General features: G+C 43.6%; 1 protein-coding gene across 8 annotated transcripts in view; it reads left to right on the top strand.

Annotated features, from left to right (window-relative positions):
- Nucleotides 1–26,342, top strand: part of als2b (alsin Rho guanine nucleotide exchange factor ALS2 b) — a 150,771-nt gene that overhangs the window by 43,026 nt on the left and 81,403 nt on the right. For all 8 annotated transcript variants that reach the window (XM_087988788.1, XM_087988787.1, XM_087988790.1 and 5 more), the window contains 5 exons: nt 67–233; nt 2,312–3,622; nt 9,234–9,402; nt 17,721–17,817; nt 23,818–23,895. In XM_087988788.1, coding sequence (XP_087844914.1) covers nt 67–233; nt 2,312–3,622; nt 9,234–9,402; nt 17,721–17,817; nt 23,818–23,895 — 1,822 coding nt within the window. The remainder of the gene's footprint in view (nt 1–66; nt 234–2,311; nt 3,623–9,233; nt 9,403–17,720; nt 17,818–23,817; nt 23,896–26,342) is intronic.

The following is a 26,342-nucleotide window of genomic DNA, read 5'->3' on the forward strand; positions in this document are numbered from 1 at the left end:
AAAACAACAAGTGAAGTGGTTCCAATTTTATTGTGATGGTCTTTACCTGTTGTTTCTGCTTTACAGCCCGCAAGAGGAGGACAGCCCGCAGGAGAGCCCTCAAGAGAGAGGCATTGTGCAGGTCTGGATGGCATGTGGTCTCTCTGGGATCCCCAAGCAGCTGCCTGGTCTTGGTGGCAAGGTGGTGTTACAGGCTTCTCTGGGAGCAGAACATGGCGTACTCTTGACAGAAGGTGAGGGACTTGAGCAAAGTGAAGCCTGACAACAGGAAAGCCCTTTGAATGTGGCGACCTAGCCATTTACATCAGACGGATTTGTTTGAGGCAAGAGAGGGGTCATCAGGTGGGGACAGTTCTTGGGCAAACGCTGGACATAATCCAGTTGGAAGAGTAATTGCTGGGAACCACAGTGTCAGGGGACTCCAAGTAAGCTGCTGCAGTGATTCCTGATTTCACTCCTGAATAGCCTGGTTCTGATTGTAAGATTATGTTCCCAAGTTCTGTCCATCAATAACAAGGCATAAATTGACAGTTTGATTGAAAACACTACTCTTGCCTGTGTGGGTGCAGCTCCAGTGCCACAAAACACTTCACGCTATCCAGGTCAAAACAACCACTTGATTAGCCTTCCATCCACCAGTGATTATGGGGTCGGGAGTGTATACACATACAAGATACACAGTACGCTAACCCACCAAAGCTCCTCTGACAGCACATTTCAAAACCATGATCATAATCATAAGAAAGGCAAGGGCAGCAACTGCATGGGAACACCATCGCCCACAAAGTTTCCCTCCAAGTCATGCACTGTACTGACTTGGGAATATAATCACTGTTCCTTGACTGGTGCTGGTAAAAAATCATGGAACTCCCTTAACAGCACTGTGGACTGCAGCACTTCAAGAAGGCAGCTCAGCACCAATTGCTCCAGAGCCTTTAGGGACAGGCTAACAAATGCTGGCTAGCCAACAGTTCCCATGTCCCATGAATTTAAAAAATACAAACTAAATTTATAGTTTAGATTAATTAAAATGAATTTGAATTCCATCAGTTGTCCTGTGATTGGAAGAGATTTCCCTGGGATAATGGACTACTGGTCCAGTGACATTACTTTTACATTACTTTCTCTCAGGTTTAGATAGAATGATGGAAGGGGAGTAAGTGGAGTTTAGATACAGATCAGAGTGTTCTTATTGAATAGTGGAACAGGTGAGGAGCTGAAGTTCCTATTGCTGTCTTCTCTAGAGAGAGTTATCCACAATATTTGCCTCTCTAATTCCTGCCCCTGGTGTCTAGCTCATTGGGACTCAAATCTGGTTGCACTTTCAATTCTTGTCAGAGCGTCTCAACCTTTTCTACTTATCTTACTACCACTGCCATTCCCCAAGGAACATTACTCCATCCTTCCCCTTATGCCCACAGATGCTGCATGCCCACAATGTTTACAACTCCTAGTTCTGCTTGAAAGGAAAATATCTCAGATGCTGGAAATCTGAAACAGAGAAGGCTGGACAAACTCAGCAGGTCTGGCAACATCTGTGGAGAGAGAAACAGTGTTAACACTGAGTGTGATGCAAATCTTCTTCAGAAATCATACTGGACTTGAAATGTCAGTTTCTCTCTCCACAGATGCTGCCAGACCTGCTGAGTTTCTCCAGCATTCTCTTTCGGATTTCCATCATCAGCAATATTTTGCTTTCAAGTAGAACTAGGAGTTGTAAATATCGTACCGGACTTGAAATGTCAGTTTCTCTCTTCATCTCTGCTGCCAGATCTACTGACTTTTGTCAGCATTTTCTGAGTTTGACCCATTTCTGCTTTTCTTTTTGCCATTTGCCAACCTTTTCACTGCTTGGCTTGCCTGACGTACAGTCTTGGAGGAGGCAAAATTGCTTTGTTTCACATTCAGGATTAGTTTTGTCCTCTGCCATTAACAATGTCCTCACGACCAATGCTGTCCTTCATCCTGATTCATGGCTTGGTCCAAAACAAACTGACTCCAATCATGGGGATCTATTCAAATCTGCATCAAGATTCCTGCTCCATATACACTATCCCACTCCAACCGATCTGCTTCCAAAATCCTCCGACATAGCTTGGTCACCTCCACACTTTATTATCTAAATGCCCTCTCATAAACTTATACTTATTCAAAATAGAAATCTTAAACCAGGTTTCATTCTCAGCCCCTCCTCTGGCTCCCTTGTTTCCATCTCTTTAACCTCTTACAGCACTACAGCACTTTGGGCCTAATTTTCAGAATGCAAACTCTCCTGGTGAACTAATGCCTGAAATTCTTTTCTTTTTGTCAGATGGCAATATCTACAGCTTTGGACGCCTTCCACGGGGACTGGATTGTGAGGCTAGTCAGTCAACAGGCCCAATGCTGGAGCAGGCCTTGGCTGGTTTGCACGTGGTTAGTGTGGCAGCTGGTAGCTATCACAGCGGGGCAGTAACCGAGGATGGAGCCGTATACATGTGGGGAGAGAACTCATCCTGCCAGTGTGCAGTCCAGGGTCAAAGCCAGATCCCGACACCCACCCTGGTCACGATATCAGACTCTGAAACCAGCCCCCCAGAGCTGGTCAAGACAGTGCAGCTGGCCTGTGGAGAACAGCACACCTTGGCTCTGTCATCACGGCGGGAGATCTGGGCCTGGGGCAGCGGCTGCCAACTCGGACTCGTCACAGCCACTTTACCCGTGGCAAAGCCTCAGAAGCTGGAGCACCTGGCTGGCCGAGCAGTGATGCAAATTGCTTGTGGTGCCCACCACAGCCTGGCACTGGTTCAAAGGCCTTCGCCCCATGAGAAGAAGCAGAACTCGGAAAAATGCCACCACTGCCACCAGCTGCTGCTGACCATGATGGACAAGGAAGATCACGTGATCATCTCAGATAGTCACTACTGTCCACTGGGCATGGCACTGTCCAACTCAGAACGCAAGAACTCTGCCCAAACTCCTAATCACCACTGCTCCCCATCTGAGCAACTCCCTTACAATCATGGAGCAGACACGGACAGCTCTGAACTGCCCCAGCCAGTGCATCCTGAGCACTTCCCAAGTGATACTGACAAAGCAGAGCCAGAAAAATGTCCTGATAGCTCTGAAGCAGGTGAACCTTCCAGCTTGCAGCAGGAGCCCGATGGAGTACTAAACCACACAAAACCCAGGAGTTCACAGTACCCCGATGAGGAGGCAGTAAAGGCATACCTCAGAAAACTGTCTGACATCTCCCAGTCGGACCCCTCCACAAAAAGCATGCACCCTCCCAACCTGCCGCCTTTATCCACATCTGAGGACACCCCACCCAGCAGTCCTTCCTCTGCAGCACCTTCAACGCTCAATAACCTGGTTGTCTCCTGCGCCTCGGTTGTTGGCGAGAGAGTAGCTGCCACCTATGAGGCCCTTTCACTCAGAAAAGTAGTGAACTACTATTACCCATCTCAGGGTACTGTTGGCAGCCCAGCCAGTGGTGGAATCCAGCACAAGGAGACCAGGAAGGAACTGGTGAAAATGGAAGAGACCATGCCCGACAAAAAGAGCTTCAGCCTGGGGGATATACGGGAGGAAGACTCGGAGGGCTTTTGTCGTCGGCTCTCTCTGCCAGATCTTCTATCCCAAGGTACTGCCCAACTACAGGCACAACATGGTGTTCAGTCAGGTAGAGGTCACAGGCCACAAGGAATCACAGACCAGCTGAAGCAAGAGTAGCTTTGCCATTTTCTCTGCAATGATAGATGAACGATTTGTGTAAATAGCCTCTGACACCACTTAAATCATTCACTAATCTTTGCAGACTTGCCCTAACACTCTTGTTTTTCTCTGTTCAACAATGGATTGTTATTTGTATAATGGGTAGTAATTACTGAAAGTCGTTTAAGCTGGGGTTTCAGATGTGTTGTGTTCTCACTAAACCTTTCCTGAACATTCTTTGTTCAAGCCAGTTGCTTTTTAGAATGACCCAGGAGCTTGGAAAGCCTATTTGTCCCCCTTAGTTTCTCCTTTACAGTGCTTCAGCAAGAGTCTTCTTTGCCAATTACTCAGCATCATTTTGTCTGGCAGTATATATTGTTTTGATTGTTTTAAATTTGACATTATTGTATTTGTCTTCATGAACACAAGACGAAACAACTTCAGCAACATGTCCTTTTTAGCAATATTGAATCATTCTTGCTTGATTTGAATATCCGATCCCTGGCATGTTTAGGGATTTTTATTTGTTGCGATCCTTGTATATTACTTCGCTCACAATTACCTGATTATATTGCACCCCAATCATAACCCTCAGAGCTTAAAGTATGCATTCTTCCTTGTGCTTCTGTGCTCTGATCTGAGTTCTAGATGTAATGTCGTACGTAATCACTGAAGGGCTTTTCCTTCATTCAAATGTACAGTCTGATCCAAGAAAGTATATGGGGTTGGGTGTCCTCCGCTTCCAATGATACCCCATTAAATTAATTTAGAAATCCGTTCAGGTTTTTGCCTCCACTGGGCTGTCTGGATGTCTGACTCCTGAAACAAACAGAATGAATCCTGGAGAAACTCAGCAGGTCTAGCAACATTTGTATAGAGCGAAACCGAGACCAGTAGCACTCTTCTTCTGAAGAGCAAACCACTTCTAAAGAATGATTCTGGATTTGAAACATTATCTCTGTTTCTCTCTGCACAGATAAAACCAGACCTGCTACTGAGTTTCTCTGGTAATCTCTGGTGTTTGTTTCAGACTTCCAACATCTGTAGTAATTTATCTTTACTGGACCCTTGAGTTGACCAGTCTTCATGCAAAAAACAAACTGATGTTAGAAGTAAGTTTTTCCTTTATTGTTTTAAATATTGACCTCAATTGTGCTGCACACTCTATTTAAAGATTTTTCTTTCCAGATTTACCTTTTTCATTCCTGAGCTGCCTTGAGATTATTGTTAGACCACTTCCACACCACCTTTTCTCTAGTATAGAGATTCATGGTTACTCCAGTCTTTTTCAATATAGCTGAGTTGCCTCTGCAGTCAGATTCTACTTTGTGCCCCTTCTCTATACTGACTCCAAGCTTTGACAGTGTTTCATGGTTATCCAGAAGTGGATTTAGTACTCAAGTTGTGGTTTGATCTCAGCATTGTGCACTTTGATCAGGATATTTTCTGATTGGTAATATAGCTTAACATTTTGGTTCGTTTGTTGTTTGACGCTCAGCATTGAATAGATTTGTCGACATCTACAAAGACTACTTGTTCTCTTTTAACTTGTTTTCTAAGTGTCACCTTTTTTCCGCATTTGTACAGAATTTTACAATTTCTTTGCATCTAATTTGATTACCCACTCTCCTTTTGTCTGATTCATTGTGATTTTAAAAATAGCCCTCTTAATTTGACTAGTTTGCACTATTTCTGAATCCTATATTAATGATGGTGTAAGTATCAGAGAGAATGCCACTCATTACGGCTACCCCATTAGACAGGATTTCCTCAAATTAGTAAAATACACTTTATTTCTATCCACTTGCTAATTTCTTACTCATTAAATTTTAATAAATATCTCCATGTGTAGAACATGGGTGGTACGGTGGCTCAGTGGTTAGCAATGCTGCCTCAGAGCACCAGTGAACTTTGGCGACTGTCAGTGGAGGTTGCACATTCTCCCCATGTCTGTGTGGGTTTCCTCCAAATGCTCTGGTTTCCTCCCACAGTCCAAAAATGTGCAGGTTAGGTGGATTGGCCATGGGAAATGCAAGGTTAAAGGGTGGGTCTGGATGGGATGCTCTTCAGAGGGTCAGAGTGAACTCAATGGGCTGCTTCCAACTATAGGAATCTAACTGTCAAATACCTCCAGGATAAGATCAGTCTGCCTGAGGTTCCACCATTGGTTTTGGTACAGGGCAGATTGTGGATGTAGGATTGAAGGAACAACACGTATACTGTAATTTTCATGGACTTAAATTCTTGGAAAGGAATAAAAACACAAATCTCCCTAACACATGCCAGGGAGAGTAAAATGAGGGACTTTTGATATGAAATTTAATCATTTGATTTGATTTGTTCTTGTCACATAAACTGAGATGCAGTGAAAAGTATTGTTTGCATGCGAACCAGACAAATCACAGCTTACATAAGTAATAGAACAGAATGCAGAGTATAGTGTTACAGAAGACGCAGAGAAAGATCAACTGCAAAAGTGAAAGACCTGTCTATAAGCCTGATAACAGCAGGGAAGATGGTGTTTGTACATGAAGATCTGTTGGTACATGTATTCAAACTTTTGGATCTCCTGCCTGAGGAAAGAGGGTGGAATGTTAAATGGGGTGGGAGGGGTCTTTGATTATGTTGGCTGCTTTCCTGAGCAGCAAGAGATGTAGATGGAGTCAACAGAAGGAAGACTGGACTGCGTCAACAAATCCCTAGTTTCTGGCAGTCCTGGGCAGAGCATCCAGACAGGATGTTTTCAATGGTGCATCAATAAAAATTGGTAAAAGTCATTATGGACATGTCGAATTTCCTTAGCCTTCTGAGGAAGTAGAGGTGTTGGTGTGCTTTCTTGACTGTAGCGTCAATGTGGATGGACTAGGATTGTTCGTTAGTGATGTTTACTCCTAGGAACTTGAAGCTGTTGGCCACCTCCACCTCAGCACCGTTGATATAGACATGGTGTGTCCTCCACCCTGCTTCCTGAAGTCAATGACCAGCTCCTTTGTTTTGCTGACATTGAGAGAGAAATTGTTGTCTTTACACCATGCCACCAAGCTGAGTATTTCTTTACTGTACTCTGTGCATTATGTGAGATCTGACCCACTATGGTGATGTTATCAGCAAATTTGTCAAAAGAGTTAACGCTGAATTTGGCCACACAGCCATAAGTATGAGAGAAGCATAGTAAGGGCTGATTACACGGCCTTGAGGGGGAATTAATGTTGAGGATTATTGTGGAGGAGGTGTTGTTGTCAATCTTTACTGATTGCAGTCTGCAGGTCAGGAAGTCACTTGCAGAGGGTGGGGAGCAGAGTCCTAGGTCTCCGAGCTTGGAGGTCTGTTTTGTTAGGAATCTTATGTGGATAACCTTGTTATCCAGATGTTCCAGAGACAGGTATAGGGCCAGGGAGCTGGCATCTGTTGCTAACCTACTGTGACGATAGGTGAATTGTAGCAGATCAAGGCCATCTGGGAGGCTGGAGTCAATGTGTGCCATTAATAACCCCTCGAAGCACTTCATAATGATGGATGTCAGAGCCACTAGGCTGACATTTCAATGCAGTACAGAGGAACTGCTGTACTGTGGTTGGTGCAATTCTTTATTAAAATTAGGCCCCTTCAGCTCTGCGTTCCACTTTTCACTAACCTGAACCCATCTGGCATGCTTGCTTGGATTCAATTTAGTACCAATGGGAGAAGAATTTGCAGGGCTACGAAGAATTCACAGGGCTATGGGACTAGCCAAATTGTTCTTGCAAAGAAATGGAGCAGACATAACAGCCACCTATCGGTTCTGTAATGACTGAAGTCATATCAGCCATATTCATTGTCCTTGCTAACTGACAATGGCTGTTGGGGACCCGGTGTCTTGCATTTAAAGTTCTGTAACTGGGTCCACCCAGTAACTGCTGCTAAACCCTTCCAATTCCCTTTTAAAAATTATGCTATTGATTTATGTTACCACATTCCTATTTGCAAAATGTGTCACCTCACACTTCACTGCATTAATGTTTATCTATTGTGTGAGACCATGCCATCAGTCTCTGTCTTCCTGAATCAGCTTGATGGGGAGCTTAGAGGGTGCTTTATCTGTATCTTATCCCATACCGCAGGACTAAACCAAGAATATTAATAATGTGTCCAAAATCTAACACTTGCCTGTCTACTTTGGATTCCAGCATCTGCAGTTTTTTTGTCTCTAACCAAGATTATTCTGACTGTGACAGAGCCACTTAATTGTAATGGGCTTAACATCCGATCATTTCTGTGCTCTACGCCCTTAGTTATATAAAATAAAAAAGCTTGAACCTTCATAAAAACAATAATGCCTAACAAAAATATTTCAATTTAGAGGTAAGTGCTCTGTGAATACATCAAAATTTTCACTCCAGCCTGGAAAATTAGGATTTTTACAGTGTTATCTATTTCCTCTCTCAATGTCTGAAACCATGTTTCTGTGAGACCAATGCTTTTATATTTTTACTAATTAATATACAGTTCTCTGCAGTTTTATCCTCCTCTAATGCTTCACTTAACATTTCTCTGGATTAAATTTCCTGATCATTATCCTGTAGATTTAAATATGTTTGATAAGCAGCAGTATTGGTGAAGATACATATGAATTTTAAATCATGTGAATGCCTGACACAGATTATGTATTTTTAATGTTCTGTGTTCCAACATGTAATCAAAGGACTGTTCTATTCAAATCTGATTTTTTGCCAATGTTAAGGCAGCAGGCTGGTACCACTGAGACTTTTTTGTTTTTTGTGTTTTGAAATTCAATTTGTTAGAAAGTGCAAGAAGGTGCCTTGCTTGTGATACTTAGAATAGTAAAGTTTTACATGGTTTACAAATCATTGTCTTAAATATGGTTTAAAGAAAAATATTTACTGGAGAATATTAAGCAGATTCAAGGATCCGTGAATGAGTGATGAAGATATTTACAGATATTGGACAATGTATTAAGTCTAATTCTTTAAGGAAGTAACAAGAAAGTTAGACAAAGGAGAGTCATGGACGTGATTTCTTTGGATTTCCAGAGGCTTTTGACAAGATGCCATACAGAAGGCTGCTAACTAAATTAAGAGCCTATGATGTTAGGTGCAAGGTACTGGCAGATGGATGAGAGTGGGGATGAAGGGATCTTTTTCAGGCCTGAAGTCTGTGACTAGTGGAGTTCTGCACAGGCCCCACTTGGGACCACAACTATGCACGTTATACGTTAATGATCTAATCGAAGGAACTGAGGGTATTGTTGCAAAGTTTGCAGATGACAAAGATAGATGGAGGGACAGGTAGTATCGAGGTGGCAGGAAGCTGCAGAAGGGCTTTGACAGGCTAGGAAAGTGGGCAAAGAAGTAACAGATGGAATACCATGTGGAAAAGTGTGAGGTTATTTACTTTGATAAGAAGAATAGAAGTATCTTTCAAACAGAAACTAAATAATATTTGGCTTAAAATTGCAATTGTCTGTGATAGGATAGTGTCAGGGCAGCAAGAGCTCCCGTCGTCACCTGACATCTACAAGTGATTGTGTCTTTTTCTTTCAGTTTCCCCAAGACTTCTCAGAAGAGCAGGACGTGCAAGAATTCGATCAGTGAGCCTGACCCCAACGCCTGGGAGTGAGGTAGCTGCACACCTTCCTTCCTTACAGACGGAGTTATGGAGCTGGGGACGAGGCAAAGAGGGTCAACTGGGTCATGGAGATGTCCTTCCCAGGTAACAGGAGTTCAATCACCGATAGATAAACAGTATCCTTGAAATAATATTATTTTGCTTCCTGCCTTATGATGTCTTCAAAACAAAGTTGTATTTCAAACCACCTCAGTTCAATCAAAGGTGACTAAGTGCCATATAATCCTGAGTGTGATGATGGCACTGAATTAGGTGGTACAATAAATGCTTCAGGTTGGGCAGTAAGTTACAAAAGTACAATGGCCATCAAGAAATTAAATGATTGGGGAAAATTGTGGCACATTTGTTTAGTGTTGGGAAATAACGTCATTGACTTTAAACCCAAGATCGTTCACGAATATTGCTGAAGGAAGACATGTAGTTGAAGCTTTTCATTCTTGCACTCAGAACAAACTCCAAAAATGTCCAATTTGAAAAGATTACAAACAACGATATGACAGTTTAAAAAAACGAAGGAGACGAATTGGTTGGCAAACCGACTAAAATTTGTCAAGGTATTACCACAGAGAAAGCAACAGGAAAACTATAGGTTTCCCCCAGCTCCTGGGCGATTCAGAAAAGATAAGGTTTGGACTTATTCTATTTGTTTGCAGAAAACTTGTCCTGGCATATGAATATCAGTTTGAGCCAGCATAAATGTGCCCATTAAAAGCTTGACTGTCTTAATTTTGATTTTAGTGTCATAAATATTACACTCAGGATTGTTGAAGTGCTGCTCAAACTCACAATCACCACCAACAATATGCATTTTTGTTTTGGTTTTGTAAAGTCTGGTTGAATGTAGTGTTCCCTATTTTTATGCTCCATTTTCTTTGAAATATAGGTCATCATTGATTTGCCTTCCTTATTAACTGAATTTGTATGCTAGCTTTTTGTGATTCATGCACAAGGAACCCCAAATCCCTCAATGCTGTGGCATTCTTCACTTAAATAACATTTTTAATGTTCCATTTTTAAAATCTTCTCCCCATTCCTGTGTGTTCTTCCCTCTGTTATTTCTGATCTCCACCATCTAGTACTAAAAAAGGTACTTAACTGTCTTTTTGAACAATCACAGACCCTTGAATATTTAGTTATCATTTTTGTAAACATGTCTTATAATACCTATATGACCATTTTCATTGATCTATATTTGTACTGTTAACTCATTTATTTTATTCTGAATACTGAGTGTACTCAAGCAAAGAACCATCGATTTTACCTCTTGCAATTTTTCCCTCCTTTGATCTTATTGGCTGCTTTTTTTTGTATGTTTTGTACATGCTATTTAGTTTACAGGCCTTTGTACAAGCCTTGTTGTCCGATTTGCCAGGACACTGTCCCAAGATGGTTTAAGTGTAGCCCGTCACACTGGAACAGCTCCCTTCTACCCCAGTAGTGGTATCAGTGCTCATGATCTGAAAATTATTCACCCACACCAAGTTTAGAGCCACACATTTATCTCCTTGTCTTTATTTGCCTAACACCAGTTTGTGCAAAAACTGAATGAATGACTGCCAACTTCTGCAAATCAAAACCAACAAGTGAAATCTAAGAACCTCCCTAAGCTCCACAACTTATCTCCCTAGCATTGTGACATGATGTGCCAATTAGAAATGCCAGATAACCATGTTGCTTTTTAAACAACCATACCTTTTGATTTAATTTTGGGATCCACGTGAATAATTCCTATCTCTAACGGAATTAATGAACTACTACTCCTGACTTAATGATTCCACCATTAATTTCCCTTAAATCAAAGAAGGTAAAAACATCTTTTCAAATAAGAAATAAGAACAACTTAAATCTTTTACTGATTAAGCTGCAGCTCACCAGGCTCAATCAAAAACTCATTGCGTTTTCTCCATTCAAATGCTGACCTTATTCAATTAGCACTTTGAGCTATAATTACCCTGGGTCTATATGAGTTACATCTACGTTGAGAGTTAATTGTACGATAATTAGGAACATCTGATTCCCAAGTTATACCTCTGAGAACATATTCATTATGGAATACGATATCTTAAACAATTGAGACAACTATGTCCTGTGGTGGGAGAGACCACAGTAAGGGTACTAATCTTAAAATTAAGGCTAGGCCATTTCAGGATGATGTTTGGACACAATTCTCACAAATCAAGTATAAGTCTGGAACTCTCAGAAAACAGTTGAGACTGGTCAATTGAAACTGTTTGAAAAAAAAAGAGATGGGTGTTTTTGTTGGGAAGGGTTTCAAGGGTTTTGGAACCAAGGCAGATACAGATGCAGATCAGAAACATGTAACTGTGTGATTGAATAGGCTTAGAGGGCTGAATGGTCTCCTCCTGTTCTCACTAGCAGTGCAGTTTTGATCTTATTTAAAGGCATTAGAAACTATTCAGAGAAGGATTATTGGACTGATCTGGAATGGGAGCGTTGGGAGGAAAGGTTATAAATGCGAGGCCTGTTTCCATTAAAGTTCTGAATGAAAGCCTTACTGAGATATACAAAAGATCCTGAGGGGATTTGACAGGGTGGATGCTCAAAGGGCATTTCACTTGTGGGAGAGGACGAGGGGACTCTGTTTTAAGCTAAGGGGTCTTCCATTGAAGATGGAGATTAGTCTCATTTTCTCTCAGGAAAGTCAAGTCTTTGGAACCCTTCTCCAGAGTGTGCGAAGGCAGAATCACTAAATATTTTTACAGCGGAGGTAGATAGATTCTTGACGAGCAAGGGAGCCAAAATGTTACATAAGCAGGAATGTTGAGTCAAGACTACAATCTGATTAGCCACAATTGCTTTGGACAGCAGAACAAATTCAAGGGGCTGAATGGCATTCTGTTCCTAATTTGTATATTCCGGGGTTCAACTGTCTGCAGTTTGGATCTAAAAGGGGCTGGCCTCAGACCCCTGTCTGAAACTAATGGACTATGGCCGACATTTACCAAGGCTGCTGATTACTTTGCAGGTTGTGCTGTCAGAAAATGCCATATAGATATTCAGTAAGGAGAGGATCAGCCTCAGCAGTGAGGCAGTCTACATTTAAATACTCTGCTGACGTTCATTGTGCTTCTTTGGTGAACGAAGTTAAAGATGACACCACACCAGGTTGTAGTCCAACATGTTTATTTGAAAGTACAAGCTTTCAGAGCACTTCGCCTTTATCAGGTAGCTATTGGAACAGGATACATAGGGCACAGAATTTATAAGTAAAAGATCAAAGTGTCATACAACTGATGTGATGTGTCAGACAAATCTAGATGGCTGTTAAGTCTTTAACCATTTAGAATGGGGATGCAAGTTTCGATTGATTAATATGTAAATCCCAAAGCATAGGATGACTAGGATCTGTCGGACTATACCCCAGCTGTTCCCTAAAGTTTCAAAAACTTTTGCATTTGTGTTTGAGGAACTAACTCATATGCACCCAGAATAGCCTTTCTTTTTATTGTATTGTAATCCATCAAAACAGTTTCTGACAGTGATGCACAACTCTCAAATACTGTATCCGCCCAGCTGACTCATGGACAGTTTCCAGTTTTCCTTCAGTCGCTCCATTTATTTTGTTACTTTTTCAAATAACATAAAGGATGTCTGCACATCCTTTTCCTCAAATTTTAACAGGATCTATAGGAATTCACACATTTCCTACTGGACTTCAGGTTATGACTAGGCTTTGCTCATCAGAACCTTCCTCTGCATCCTCTTTTTATAACTGTAGCTTTCAAAAAAGATACGGTCACTACAACTCCTTCACTTTATTCCTTTCTCTCCCCTGAACTCCAGTTCCAGGCTCTTAAATTACCTCTTCTACTGTCTCTATTCTTTCTTTTGTTCAAGTTCCAAATGCCTTTCATGCTTTTTAAATTTCCTTTTTCATTTAAGCTGGTTTAACTGTAAATTTGATTCTTGTGAACTCAAGTGATTCACCACTTGGTTTACCTTATTCTTCTTATTTCCGCAATCCCAGACACTCTGCCAAGTGTGTTAATTATGTCTGCCTTATGTCTACCTCTTAACTCCTTTGTCAATTCTATGAGATTGCATAGAACATAGAATAGTATAGTACAGTACATAGAATCATAGAATCTCTACATTGTGGTAACAGACCCTTTGGCCTCACCCTCAGAAGAATAACCCACTCAGACTCATTCTCCTACCTTATATTTACACCTGACTAATGCACCTAACCTGCCCATCCCTGAACACTGTAGGCAATTTCGCATGACCAAGGTCGAGAGTGGGGTGCTGGAAAAGCACAGCAGGTCAGTCAGCATCTGAGAAGCAAGAGAATCGACATTTCAGGCAAGAGCCCTTCATCAGGAATGAGGCTTGTGAGCCAATGGGGTGGAGAGATAAATGGGAGGGGGGGGTTGGGGCTGGGAGGAAGGTAGCTCAGAGTGCGATAGGTAGATGGAGGCAGAGGTAATGGTGATAGGTCGGAGAAGAAGGTGGAGCAGATAGGTGGGAAGGAAGATGGACAGGTAGGACAGTTCATGAGGGTGGTGCCGAGTTGGAACTGGGATAAGGTGAGGGGAGGGGAAGTGAGGAAACTGGTGAAATCCACATTGATGCCGTGGGGTTGGAGGGTCCCAAGCCGGAAGATGCTGCGTTCTTCCTCCAGGTGTCGGGTGGTGAGGGTGTGGGGATGGAGGAAGCCCAGGATCTGCATGCATGTCCTTGGTAGAGTGGGAGAGGGAGTTGAAGTGTTCGGCCATGGGGCGGTGGGGTTGGTTGGTGCGGGTGTCCCGGAGATGTTCTCTGAAGTGCTGTGCAAATAGGCATCCTGTCTCCCCAACGTAGAGGAGACCACATCGGGAGCAATGGATGGCGTGTGGAAGTGCAGGTGAAACTCTGATGGATGTGGAAGGCTCATTTGGGGCCTTGGACAGAGGTGAGGGGGGAGGTGTGGGCACAGGTTTTGCAATTCCTGCGGTGGCAGGGGAAGGTGCTGGGGACGGGAGGGTGGGTTTGTGGGGAGCGTGGGCCTGACAAGAGTGTCGCAGAGGGAATGGTCTCTATGGAAAGCAGATAGGGGAGGGGAGGGAAATATATCTCTAGTGGTGGGGTCCGTTTATAGGTGGCGGAAATGGTGGAGGATGATGCGATGTATGCAGAGGTCGGTGGGGTGGAAGGCGAGGACTGGGGGGTTCTGTCCTTGTTGCGATTGGAAGCGTGGGGTTGAGGGCAGAGGTGCAGGAAGTGGATGAGATGTGCTGGGGGGTATCATCGACCACGTGGGATGGGAAATTGCGGTCTTTGAAGAAGGAGGCCATCTGGTGTGTTCTGTGGTGGAACTTGTCCTCCTGGGATCAGATGCGCTGGAGGCAGAGGAATTGGGAATAAGGGATAGCATTTTTACAGGAGGCACAGTGGGAGGAGGTGTAGTCCGGATAGCTGTGGGAGTCGCTGGGTTTGTAGAAGATGTCTGTGTTGCATTGGTCACTGTTGATGGAGATGGAGAGGTCCAGGAAAAGGAGGGAGATGGCTGAGATGGTCCAAGTGAACTCAAGGTGGAATTTGTTGGTGAAGTTGGTGAACTGTTCTCCCTCCTCGTGGGAGCACGAGGTGGCATCGATACAATCATCAATGTAGTGGAGAAATAGGTGGGGAATGGTGCCGGTAAAGAAGATGGACTGTTCTACGTAACCGACAAAGAGACAGGCATAGCTGGGGCCCATGCGGGTGCCCATGGCGACCCCTTTCATTTGGAGGAAGTGGGAGGTTTCAAAGGGGAAATTATTGAGATTGAAGACCAATTCAGCCAGACGAACAAAAGTGTCAGTGGAGGGCTGCTGGTGGGGACGCCAAGAGAGGAAGAAACTGAGGCCTTGGAGGCCCTCGTCATTGTAGATGGAGGTGTACAAGGACTGGATATCCATGGTGAAGATGAGACGTTGGGGGCCCGGGATACTAAAGTCTTGGAGGAGGTGGAGGGCGTGGGTGGTGCCCCGAATGAATGTGGCAAGTTCCTGGACCGGGGTGTTAGGACAGTATCAAGATATCTGAAGATGAGTTTGGTGGGGCATGAGCAGGCCAAGATGATGGGTCGACCAGGGTAGTCAGGCTTGTGAATCTTGGGTAGGAGGTAGAACCGGGCGGTGTGGGGTTCCCGAACAATGAGGTTGGAAGCTGTGGATGAGAGATCCCTTGAGGGTGGTTAACAGACCGGCATGGGGTGTCCAGGTGGATGGGGTGTGTTGGAGGTGGGAGAAGGGGTCCTTGGAAGTGGGCGGGCACCATCTGGCACCCATCATCTCCCAGACCGTACACAACCTCATCACCTCAAGTGATCTCCCATCCACAGCTTCCAAACTCACAGCCCAGGAACCTGCACCTCCTGGTTTTACCTCCTACCCAAGATCCACAAGCCTGACTACCCCAGCTGACCCATCATGTCAGCCTGCTCATGCCCCATAGAATTCATCTCCACATACCTCGATACTGTACTTTCCCACCGGTTAGGGACACATACGTTTGAGACACCACCCACACCCTCCAACTCCTCCAATTCTTTCGTTTCCCGGGTCCCCAACGCCTCATCTTCACCATGGATATCCAGTCCCTGTACACCTCCATCTGCAATGACGAGGGCCTCCAAGGCCTCTCTTTCTTCCTCTCCTGGCGTCCCCACCAGTAGCCCTCCACTGACACTCTCATTCGTTTGGCTGAACTGATCCTCCATCTCAGTAATTCCACCTTTGAATTCTCCCACTTCTTCCAGCTGAAATGGGTAGCCATGGGCACCTCCGTCTACCTATTGCACTCTGAGCTACCTTCCTCCCAGCACTGCCCCCTCCCATTTATCTCTCCACCCCCTTGGCTCACAAGCCTCATTCCTGATGAGGGGCTCTTGCCCGAAATGTCGATTTTCCTGTTCCTCGGATGCTGCCTGACCTGCTGTGCTTTTCCAGCACCACACTGTTGACTCTGATCTCCAGCATCTGCAGTCCTCACTTTCTCCTAAGAGAAGGTATAGACAAATGGGCTTCGTTCATTTATTTGCTCAATGTGCTCCTGACCTCACTCCCAGGAGGTTACCTATCACTGCTCAGCAGCCTGATTCTAATAGTTCACTATGGGTGACTCTGCATTCAGCAGCCTCGGCCAGAGTTCTCAACTTTCCTCACAAAACCTCTCTGCCTCATTACATCCTTTCAATGCCCCTTGAAACCTACCTCTCCAGCCTAAAATGGCATGAATTAAACATTTTTTTTGATTATTCTCTAGTGAACCACCTTGATTAAAAACAACTATAAGTTGCTATTGTAATTTTATTTTAAAACCCTGCACTTTCTAATGTATAACAATACCAACCACTTGTAAAATCTCAAACAACAACCGCATCTGAGTCAATCTGACCAGCAATGGGACCATCTGGCCTGGCACTTCATTGAGCAGACCTTGCCTCCATCACAAACACAGATGTGGGGATGTTTATCGATGATTGCACTATTCACGACTCTTCAGACACTGAAGCAGTCCATGTTCAAATGCAACAAGTTCTGGACAATATCCAGGCTTGGGTTGACAAGTGGCAAGTAAAAATTCGCACCACACAAATGGCAGGAAATGACCATCTCCAACAAGAGACAATCGAACCACCGCCCCTTGACATTCAGTGGTGTTACCATTACTAATTCCCCCGCTAACAATATCCTGGAGGTGACCATTGATCAGGAACTCAGCTGGATTTGCTACATAAACACAAGAACGGGTCAGAGGTTAAGAATACTGCAGCGAATTACACACCTCCTGACTCCCCAAAGTGTGTCAACCACCTACAAAAGTCGGGTGCAGCTCCGACAAAACCCAAAAAAGCTTGACACCATCCAGGAAATGCAGCCCATTTAATTGGCACCTCATCTGCAAGCATCCACCCCCTCCACCATCAACACTCAGTTGTAGAACCTACAATATACACTGCAGGAATTCATTAAAGATCCTTAGACAACACCTTCCAAATCTATGACTACTTCCTTCCAGAGGACAATGGCAGCCGACACCTGGGAACATCACCAGGTGCAAGTTCCCTTCCAAGCCACTCACCACCCTGACTTGAAAATATATCGCTGTTCCTTTGCTGGGCCAGATTCCTGGATTCTCTCCCTCATGGCATAGTAGGTTAACTTACAGCACGTGGACTGCAGCAGTTTCAGAGGGTGGCTCGCCACCACCTTCTCAGGGACAGTTTGGGCAGACAATGAATGCTGGCCAGCCAGTGATGCACACATTCCATGAGTGAATTTTTTAAAAAGTCATTCGTTCTTCATAGCACCATTGTGAATACTGAGCACGATGTTTGCTGATGGATTTGGTTATCAGTTACAGCAGTGAGCAGTGCTTACTCTCATGCAATAACAAAATTCTTGTCCTGTCTCTAGACTTCAACCCCTGTGCATCAAGAGCCTGAGCAATAAAGAAGTGGTCCAGGTGGTGGCTGGTGCATATCACTCATTGGCTTTAACTGCTAGGTCACAGGTAAGATTCATACCATTTGCTCCATTTTTCTTAAGTGTCTAAGCTGAGAGATCTAGGAAGTACCTTGATTAAGCAAACAGGACATTCTGGAATACTGTGATGAGTTCTGGTTTCCCAGTTATAGCAAGGATACTATTAAGCTGGAGAGGATTCAGAAGAGATTTACCAGGATGTTGCTGTGTATGGAAGATTGAGTTATAAAGAAAGGCTGGGTCTTTTTCACTGGAGCGTAGGAGATTGAGAGGTGACCTTATAGAAGTTTGTAAAATAATGAGGGGCATAGATAGAGTTAATAGTTGTTGTCTTTTCCCGAGTGTGGGGGATTTCTAGATGAGGGGGCGCACTTTTAAGATGAGAGGAGAAAGATTTTAAAAAGACATGAGGGGCAAATGTTTTACACAGAGGGTGGTTGGCGACTGGAATGAACTTCCTGTGGAAGTGGTGGGTATGGTTACAACATTTAAAAAACATTTGGATAATTACATGAATAGGAAAGGTTTGGAGGGCTATGGGCCAGGAGCAGGCAGGTGGGGCTAGTTTAGTTTGGCATAGACCTGTCTATTTCTGTGCTGTTTGACTCTATGACAGTCATGGTTTGACCAGAGAATGATGGGACAGATGTTCATAAATAAGGGCAGATAGGCAGTATAACGAGTTTTAATGCAATAATCATGGATTACTTCAATCTTCATATAAATTGGATAGGACAGATTAGCCTGAAAGATGAGTTCATGCACTATTTTTGGGCAGTTTCTTCGAACAGTACATTCCCATGCAAGGGAACAGGCTCTGAGACCTGGTAAGGTGCAATGAAACAGGATTAGTTAACGACCCCACAGGAAAGGAGTCTCTAGGTGGCAGCTACATGATGATAGATTTTCACATTCATTCATTTCATGGTTAAGAAGTATGAATCTAAGTCCAGTGTGTTAATTTGTTTAAAAAAGAAGTACTTGAAGGCAAAGAGTTAGCTAAGGTGAACTGGGAATATTGATTATAGGTGTGACAGAGGAACAAAAGACAGAAGAAAATTTGCCATTCTTACCCGAAATGGCCTAAGTGTAACTACAGGGAGAAAGCATTCATCATTTCTCAGTCCTGACGAAGGGCTTATGCCCGAAACATTGATTCTCCTGCTCCTCGGATGCTGCCTGACCTGCTGTGCTTTTCCAGCACCACACACTTGATCAAGTGTAACTACAGACAGACTACAAGGCAGTGGAATCTTTACTGCCATTGAAATAGCTGAGCAATCCACTCAGTTGTATCAAGCCACTGTGAAGTCTAAACATAAAATGAGATTAGACCTGGGCACTGGAAAATTAAATGGTGCATGTAGCCTTGTTGAGCCGACAGTGTCTTCCTTACTAACATCAAGGGGCTTATGTCAAACCTGGGAGTACAGTCCCAACAGACAAGTTAAATGTCAGCTTGACAGTCATGTTCAATAAATTACATTTTTAAACACCCCTTGCAGCGTCCAACACCAGGACGCTGACAGTGCAGACCAACAGAGGTAACAGCGTAGTGATTCAACAGTCAGAAGATGTTGCCCTGGGATTCTTCGCCGATTTACTCCAGACCCCATGAAATTGTATGGCACCATGCCAACTGTGAGCTTGCTTGGGGTGATTGTTTAAAAATAAGGCATCACCTGCTTAAGACATTGATAAGGAAAAAATAATTTTCTCAGCAAATTGACTGTCTTTGCAACTCTCTTCCTACAAAACACAGTGATCAGAGAGCTTGAATATTTTTAAGGCAGAAGTATAGATTCTTGATTAGGAAGGGGATCAAACATACTTTCAGTGTTATGTAGCAATGCGGATTTGAGTTTACAGTCAGATCAACCAAGACTTTATCAAATAACAGTATGCTCAAGGGGTTAAATGGCCCATTCAGTTCCTAATTTGTAAGTTTGCAAATGTGGCCAAGAAAATGTCTTGATGGTTATGATGTACTGAATCCAATCAGCCATTAGATCAGAACCAGTTCATGTTGAGCACAAATTGGAAGCAACACAGGTGCCATTGACACAGGATACACTCTGAGTGGGAGATTCTAATGTCCAGCACCAAGAGTACTTGGTAGCACCAATGATGACCATGCTCATCGAGTCCTAAAGGACAAGGGCTGCTGGACAGATCTATGGCAGGTGGTGGGCAACCAACAAGATGGAGAAACATCCTTGAGCTTGTCCCCACTAATCTACCTCAGGCACATGCTTCTGTCCAATGCAGTAATGGTAGGAGTGGCCACTGCACAGCTCTTCTGGAGATGAAACCCTCATATTCATATTGAGGATGCTCTTCATCATGTTGTATGGCACGACCACTAAGCTAAATGGGATAGACTGGGAATATACCGAGCACTCCAGACCGGGCTACCATGAGGTACCTTGAGCTATCAGGAGCAGAATTGTATTCAACCAAAATCTGTAACCTTGTGAATTAGCCTATCCTGACGGTCAGCGTTACCATCAAGCTGATCAAATTCCTGTCTGAGTGAAGAGTGTAAGGGGATGCCAGGAGCAGCACCAAGTATATCTAAAAGATATACAAGACTACTTGATAGCAAGTAGTATGCAGTAGACAGAACTAAGCAATCCCACAACCAATGGATCAGATCTAAGCTCTGCTGTCCAACCATATCCAGTTGTGAATGGAGGTAGACAATGAAATAATTCACCGGAGGTGTGTCTCCACAAATATTCATTTCAGTGATGGGGGAGCCCAGTGCATCAGTGCAAATCACCAGGCTGAAGTATTTACATTCACCTTCGGCCAGAAGTGTTAGGTGGATGATCCTCCTCCTGACCTCCCCAGCATCACAATGCCATTCTTTAGCCAATTTGATTCACTCTACATGATATAGAGAAAACTATCTGGACTTCCAGGAGGCGTTTGATAAAATGCCACACAAAAGGTTAATTCTGAAGGTTGGATCATATGGGATCGGGGTAATTTATTAGCTTGGAAAGATGATTGGCTGATGGACAGAAGACAGAGAGTCAGGATAAATTGTTTGTTTTCTGAATGGCAAGACGTAACTAGTGGGGTGCCGCAGGATTCGGTCTTTGGGCCCCAGCTATTTACAATCTAAATTAATTAATTGGATACAGGGATAGAAGGCTCTATGGCCACATTTGCAGACTACACAAAAATAGACAGGAGGATAAATTGCAATGAGAAAATAAGAACCTTACATATGGGATATAGATGGGTTAGGAGAGTGGGCCAAAATTTGGAAAATGCAGTTTAACATGGATAAATGCTAAGTCATCCATTTGGGTCAAAAAAACGGGAAGGCGACCTCTTATCTTAATGAGGAGAGACTTTGTGGTGCTTCTGTGCAGAGGGATCTGATATGCTTGTTCATGAGTTGCAGAAAACTGCAGGTCCAGCAAATAATAAAGAAAGCAGATGGAATGTTGGCTTTTATAGCTAAACAATTAGAATATAAAAAGGTAAGGAAGTATTATTGCAGCTATACAAGGCATTGGTGAGACTGCACCTGGAGTATTGTGCACCGTTTTGGACCCCTTATTTGAGGAAAGATATAGTGGCATTGGAGGCAGTTCAGACAAAGTTCACGAATTTGATCCCAAAGAGAGGGGTTTGTTGTAGGAAGAGAGATTGAATGGTTTAGGCCTATACTGTCTGGAATTTAGAAGAATGAGGGGAAATCAAATTGAGGTATCCAAGATGACAAAAGGTCTGGATAAAATAGACATGGAGCAGACGCTTCCTTGTGTGGAGCATTCTAAGACGAGAGGTCATAGTCTTAAGATAAAGGGTAGCAAATTTAAAACAGAGTTGAGGAGAAAATACTTCTCCCAAGGGTTGTGTATCTGTGGAATAGGCTACCTCAAAGTGCAGTAGATGCTGGGGCAGTAAGTAAATTTAAGGAGAAATTTGACAGATTTTTAATTAGTAATGGGTTGAAGGGTTATGCGGAGAAGGCAGGAAAATGGAGTTGAGTAGCATATCAGCCATGATTGAATGGTGGCGTACTCGGTAGACAGAATGCCCTAATTCTGCCCCCAAATCTTATAAACATATGAACTTATAAAAGCTGAATACTGTACAGGCTATGAACCCTGAAAATATTCCAGACATGGTAGCTCCAGAAGACTTGTGCTCTAGAACTTGCTGTTCCCCTAGCCAAGCTAATCCAGTACAGCTACAATACTAGCATTTACCTCGTATGTGGAAAATAGCCCAGATAAAAAAATAGCAGTTCAAATCTGACTCTGCCAATAACCACATCATCAGCCTACTCTGTACAATGCTGTTGCTGCCGCTGATAGCCCATAGTGCCTTGCGGATGCCCAGTCATGTTCCTGGGTCGGTTGAAACCCTACATTATTAAGCCATACATCACAATGTAAAGGTATTCGCACTGTGAAGATGGCATTACTGTGGAGCTCACTTCTATCGATACTGCCATGGACAGATGCATCTGTAGCAGACAGATTGGTCAAACTGAGGACAAGTATATTTTTATCTCTTGTTAAGTCCCTCACCACCTGCTGCAGACCCAATTTGATGAGAAGAATTATTATAATCCCTACAGTGTGGAAACAGGCCCTTCGGCCCAACAAGTAGAGTAACCCATCCAGACCCATTCCCCTTGACTAATGCACCTAACACTATAGGCAATTTAGCATGGCCAATCCACCAAACTGCACATCTTTGGACTGTGGGAGGAAACCGGAACACCCAGAGGAAACCCACGCAGACACGGGGAGAACGTGCAAACCCCACACAGACAGTCACCAGAGGCTGGAATTGAACCTGGGTCCTTGAACCTGTGAGGCAGCAGTGCTAACCACTGAGCCACCATGCCACCCCTAACAGCTGTGGTCTAGCAGCTATATCATTTAGGACTTGGCCATCAAGATCAATATCAGTGCTAACAAGCTACTCTTAGTGGTCATTTCAAATTCCTTACCAGAATACAGTCTGCATCTTTATCACCCTCAGTATGAGAGTACTTTCAACAAGTTGAAGTACTGATACATCAGCCGAGGGGGTGTGGGACCTGGTAATGAGTAGAAGGACTCTTTGCTCAAGTTTGACTTCATGTTGAGGACAGCTACCTCCTGACTGCACAGCACTGTGCCCGTCCTGCCAGCAGAACAGGACATTACCAGGGTGGTGTTGTCTGGGTCACTATGCCTGAGATATGATTCCTTGAATATGACTATATAAGGCTTTTTTTTGACTGGTGAAACAGCTCTCCCAGTTCTGGCACTAGCACCTCAGATGTTAGTCAAGAGGACTTTGCAGGATAGATAGACTATGTTTGTTGTTGTTAAGTGTGATGGAACATTCTCCACTATTCTGGATGAGTCCAGGTCATTAAGCTCAATATCATCCAGAACCACCTTCAACATTCACTGTCTCGCCGACTGATCCTTCCCACTCCCAATAATTAACAAACATATGTTCTGTAAGGTTTTGAACTAATAATTCCTCCATATACGTTGGCCAGGGATGGCAAAAAACACCAGTATGCCTTGGCTATTAGGCAGAGCTATCCACAGCAGTTCTACAGAATCGCCGCCATCTTGCCGAGTCTGTCTCGCTGACTATTGCACATTGGCAGCAGTATGTACCATCTACTAGATGCATTGCAGCAAATCACAATGGATCCTTCATAAATAACCTCCAAACCCATGACCTGCATTATCTCGAGGGACAAGGACTGCATGGGAATCACACCTCCTTCAAGTTCCCCTCCAAGCCACACACCATCCTGAGTTGGAGGTATTTCCGTGTTCCTTCACTGTTGTCAAGTCAAAATCCTGGAACACTGAAGTACAATTTTGGGTTTTATGAGCACATGCATGAGATTCATGAGGTGGAGCAACACATAAAACCTCTTGAGTATCTAGAAATTGTTCTGTAGTGTTTCAGGCTTGGTTCGTATTCCACAGAAATGTAAGCATATAAAGGCTAAAGTTGATTTCTCTTATCCACAATTTTCTTCCTACAGGTATATTCATGGGGCAGCAACACCCATGGACAACTTGGCCACACAGAGTCACCCACCATCATGCCTCGCCTAGTCAAGGTACAGTTCAGCTGCTGAACAAGTTCAAAAATATGAACCTATGTTTAAAATCTGTTACAGAAGCATACTCCGAAGCAGTTAACATAGATAAACCAGATAAAGCATCCATTTTGAAGATTACTAGCCCAATACGTGGTCAGTGCTAGGTTCGGTGACTTCAGCTGAGCCTCAATGAACCTGAAGAATGGAGATGAAGATCTGTCAGGGCTCCCTTTGCTTATCACTGTAGAGTTACATTATGTAGTTGTTGGGTCAGAAAAGGAGCAGGCTTTGTTGCTGCACAGAATTCATCAAGCTATCAACACTGATGGTCTTGCTTACAAAACAAGTGAGGGTAGCAGTAGCATCAGTTGGCACCCATGGAAACTCTATGCTTTTGAGAGTTGACTTCTACAGGAAAAACTTAACCTGTTCAATGATGCCCAGTTTAGGTTCTGCCAGGGCCACTCAGCTCTTGACCTCATTACAGCCTTGGTTCAAACATGGACAAAAGAGCTGAATTCCAGAGGTAAAGTGAGGGAAGAGTGATAACCTTTGACTTCAAGGTTGCATTTGACTGAGTGTGGCATCAAGGAACTCTAGCAAAAATTAGTATCTGGGGGAAAATTCTCTGCTGGTTGGATCATACCTGATACATAGAAATATAGTTGTGGTTGTTGGAGTTCAGGCATTTCAGCTGCAGAACATCTCTGCAGGAGTTTCTCAGGGTAGTGTCATAGGCACAATCATCTTCAGCTGCTTCAATGACCTGTCCATCAGGAGTGTGATGTTCACCAATGATTGCACCATGTTCAGCACCTTCCGTGACTCCTCGGACACTGAAGAAGTCAGTGTTCAAATGTAACAAAATCTTGACAATATCCAGGCTTGGGCTGACGAGCGGCAAGTAACATTTGCACCACACGGATGCCAGGAAATGACCATGTCCAATAAGAGATAATCTAACTACCATTCAATGGTGTTACCATCACTGAATCTCTCACTATTAACATCCTGGGGGTTACCATTGACCAGAAACTCAACTGGACTCACCACAAACACAGTGGCTACAAGAGCAGGTTAGAGACTTGGAATACTGAAGTGAGTAACTCACCTCCTAACTCCTCAAAGCCTGACCATAATTTACAAGGCACAAATCAGGAATATGATGTAACTCCGTAATTGTCTGGCTGGCTGCAGCTCCAATAACACCCAAGAAACTTGACACTATCCAGAACACAGCAGTCTGCTTGATTGGTGGCAGACTAAAAAAAAAAAGGACCAGGGGCACGACATGTACCGGGAAATAGAGAAGGCATGTCAGAAAGGCAAGGTCACGGTGATCATGGGAGACTTCAATATGCAGGTGGATTGGGTAAATAATGTTGCCAGTGGATCCAAAGAAAGGAACTTCATGGAATGCTTACAGGATGGCTTTTTGGAACAGCTTGTCATGGAGCCCACAAGGGAGCAGGCTATTCTGGACCTAGTGCTATGTAATGAACCAGACTTTATAAAAAATCTTAAAGTAAGGGAACACTTAGGAAGCAGCGATCATAATATGGTAGAGTTCAGTCTGCAGTTTGAAAGAGAGAAGGCAAAATCGGATGTAATGGTGTTACAGTTAAATAAAGGTAATTATGAGGGCATGAGAGGAACTGACGAAAATAGACTGGAAGCAGAGCCTAGCAGGGAAGACAGTAGAACAAAAATGGCAGGAGTTTGTGAGTATAATTGAGGACACTGTACAGAGGTTCATCCCCAAGAAAAAAAAGATTATCCGGGGAGGGATTAGACAGCCATGGCTGACAAAGGAAGTCAGGAAATGTATTAAAGAAAAAGAGAGATCCTATAAAGTGGCCAAGAGCAGTGGGAAATCAGAAGATTAGGAAGGCTACAAAAACAAACACAGGATAACAAAGAGAGAAATAAGGAAGGAGAGGATCAAATATGAAGGTAGGCTAGCCAGTAATATTAGAAATGATAGTAAAAGTTTCTTTCAATACATAAGAAACAAACGACAGGCAAGAGTAGACATTGGGCCACTTCAAACTGATGCTGGAAGCCTAGTGATGGGAGATAAGGAAATAGCTGGAGAACTTAATTAGTACTTTGCGTCAGTCTTCACAGTGGAAGACCTGAGTAATATCCCAACAATTAAAGGGAGTCGGGGCTGAATTGAGTATGGTTGCCATTGCAAAAGAGAAAGTGCTAGAAAAGCTAAAAAGTCTTAAAATTGATAAATCTCCTGGCCACGATGGGCTACATCCTAGAGTTCTGATGGAGGTGGGTGAGGAAATAGCGGAGGCGTTGGTTGAGATCTTTCAAAAGTCACTGGAGTCAGGGAAAGTCCCGGATGATTGGAAGATCGTTGTTGTAACCCCCTTGTTCAAGAAAGGATCAAGACAAAAGATGGAAAATTATAGGCCAATTAGCCTAACCTCGGTTGTTGGTAAAATTCTAGAATC

The sequence above is a fragment of the Chiloscyllium plagiosum genome, unplaced genomic scaffold (assembly GCF_037043375.1).
Source record: "Chiloscyllium plagiosum isolate Xiang-an unplaced genomic scaffold, Cpla_swu_hap1 HiC_scaffold_7, whole genome shotgun sequence".
Classification (NCBI taxonomy): domain Eukaryota; kingdom Metazoa; phylum Chordata; class Chondrichthyes; order Orectolobiformes; family Hemiscylliidae; genus Chiloscyllium; species Chiloscyllium plagiosum.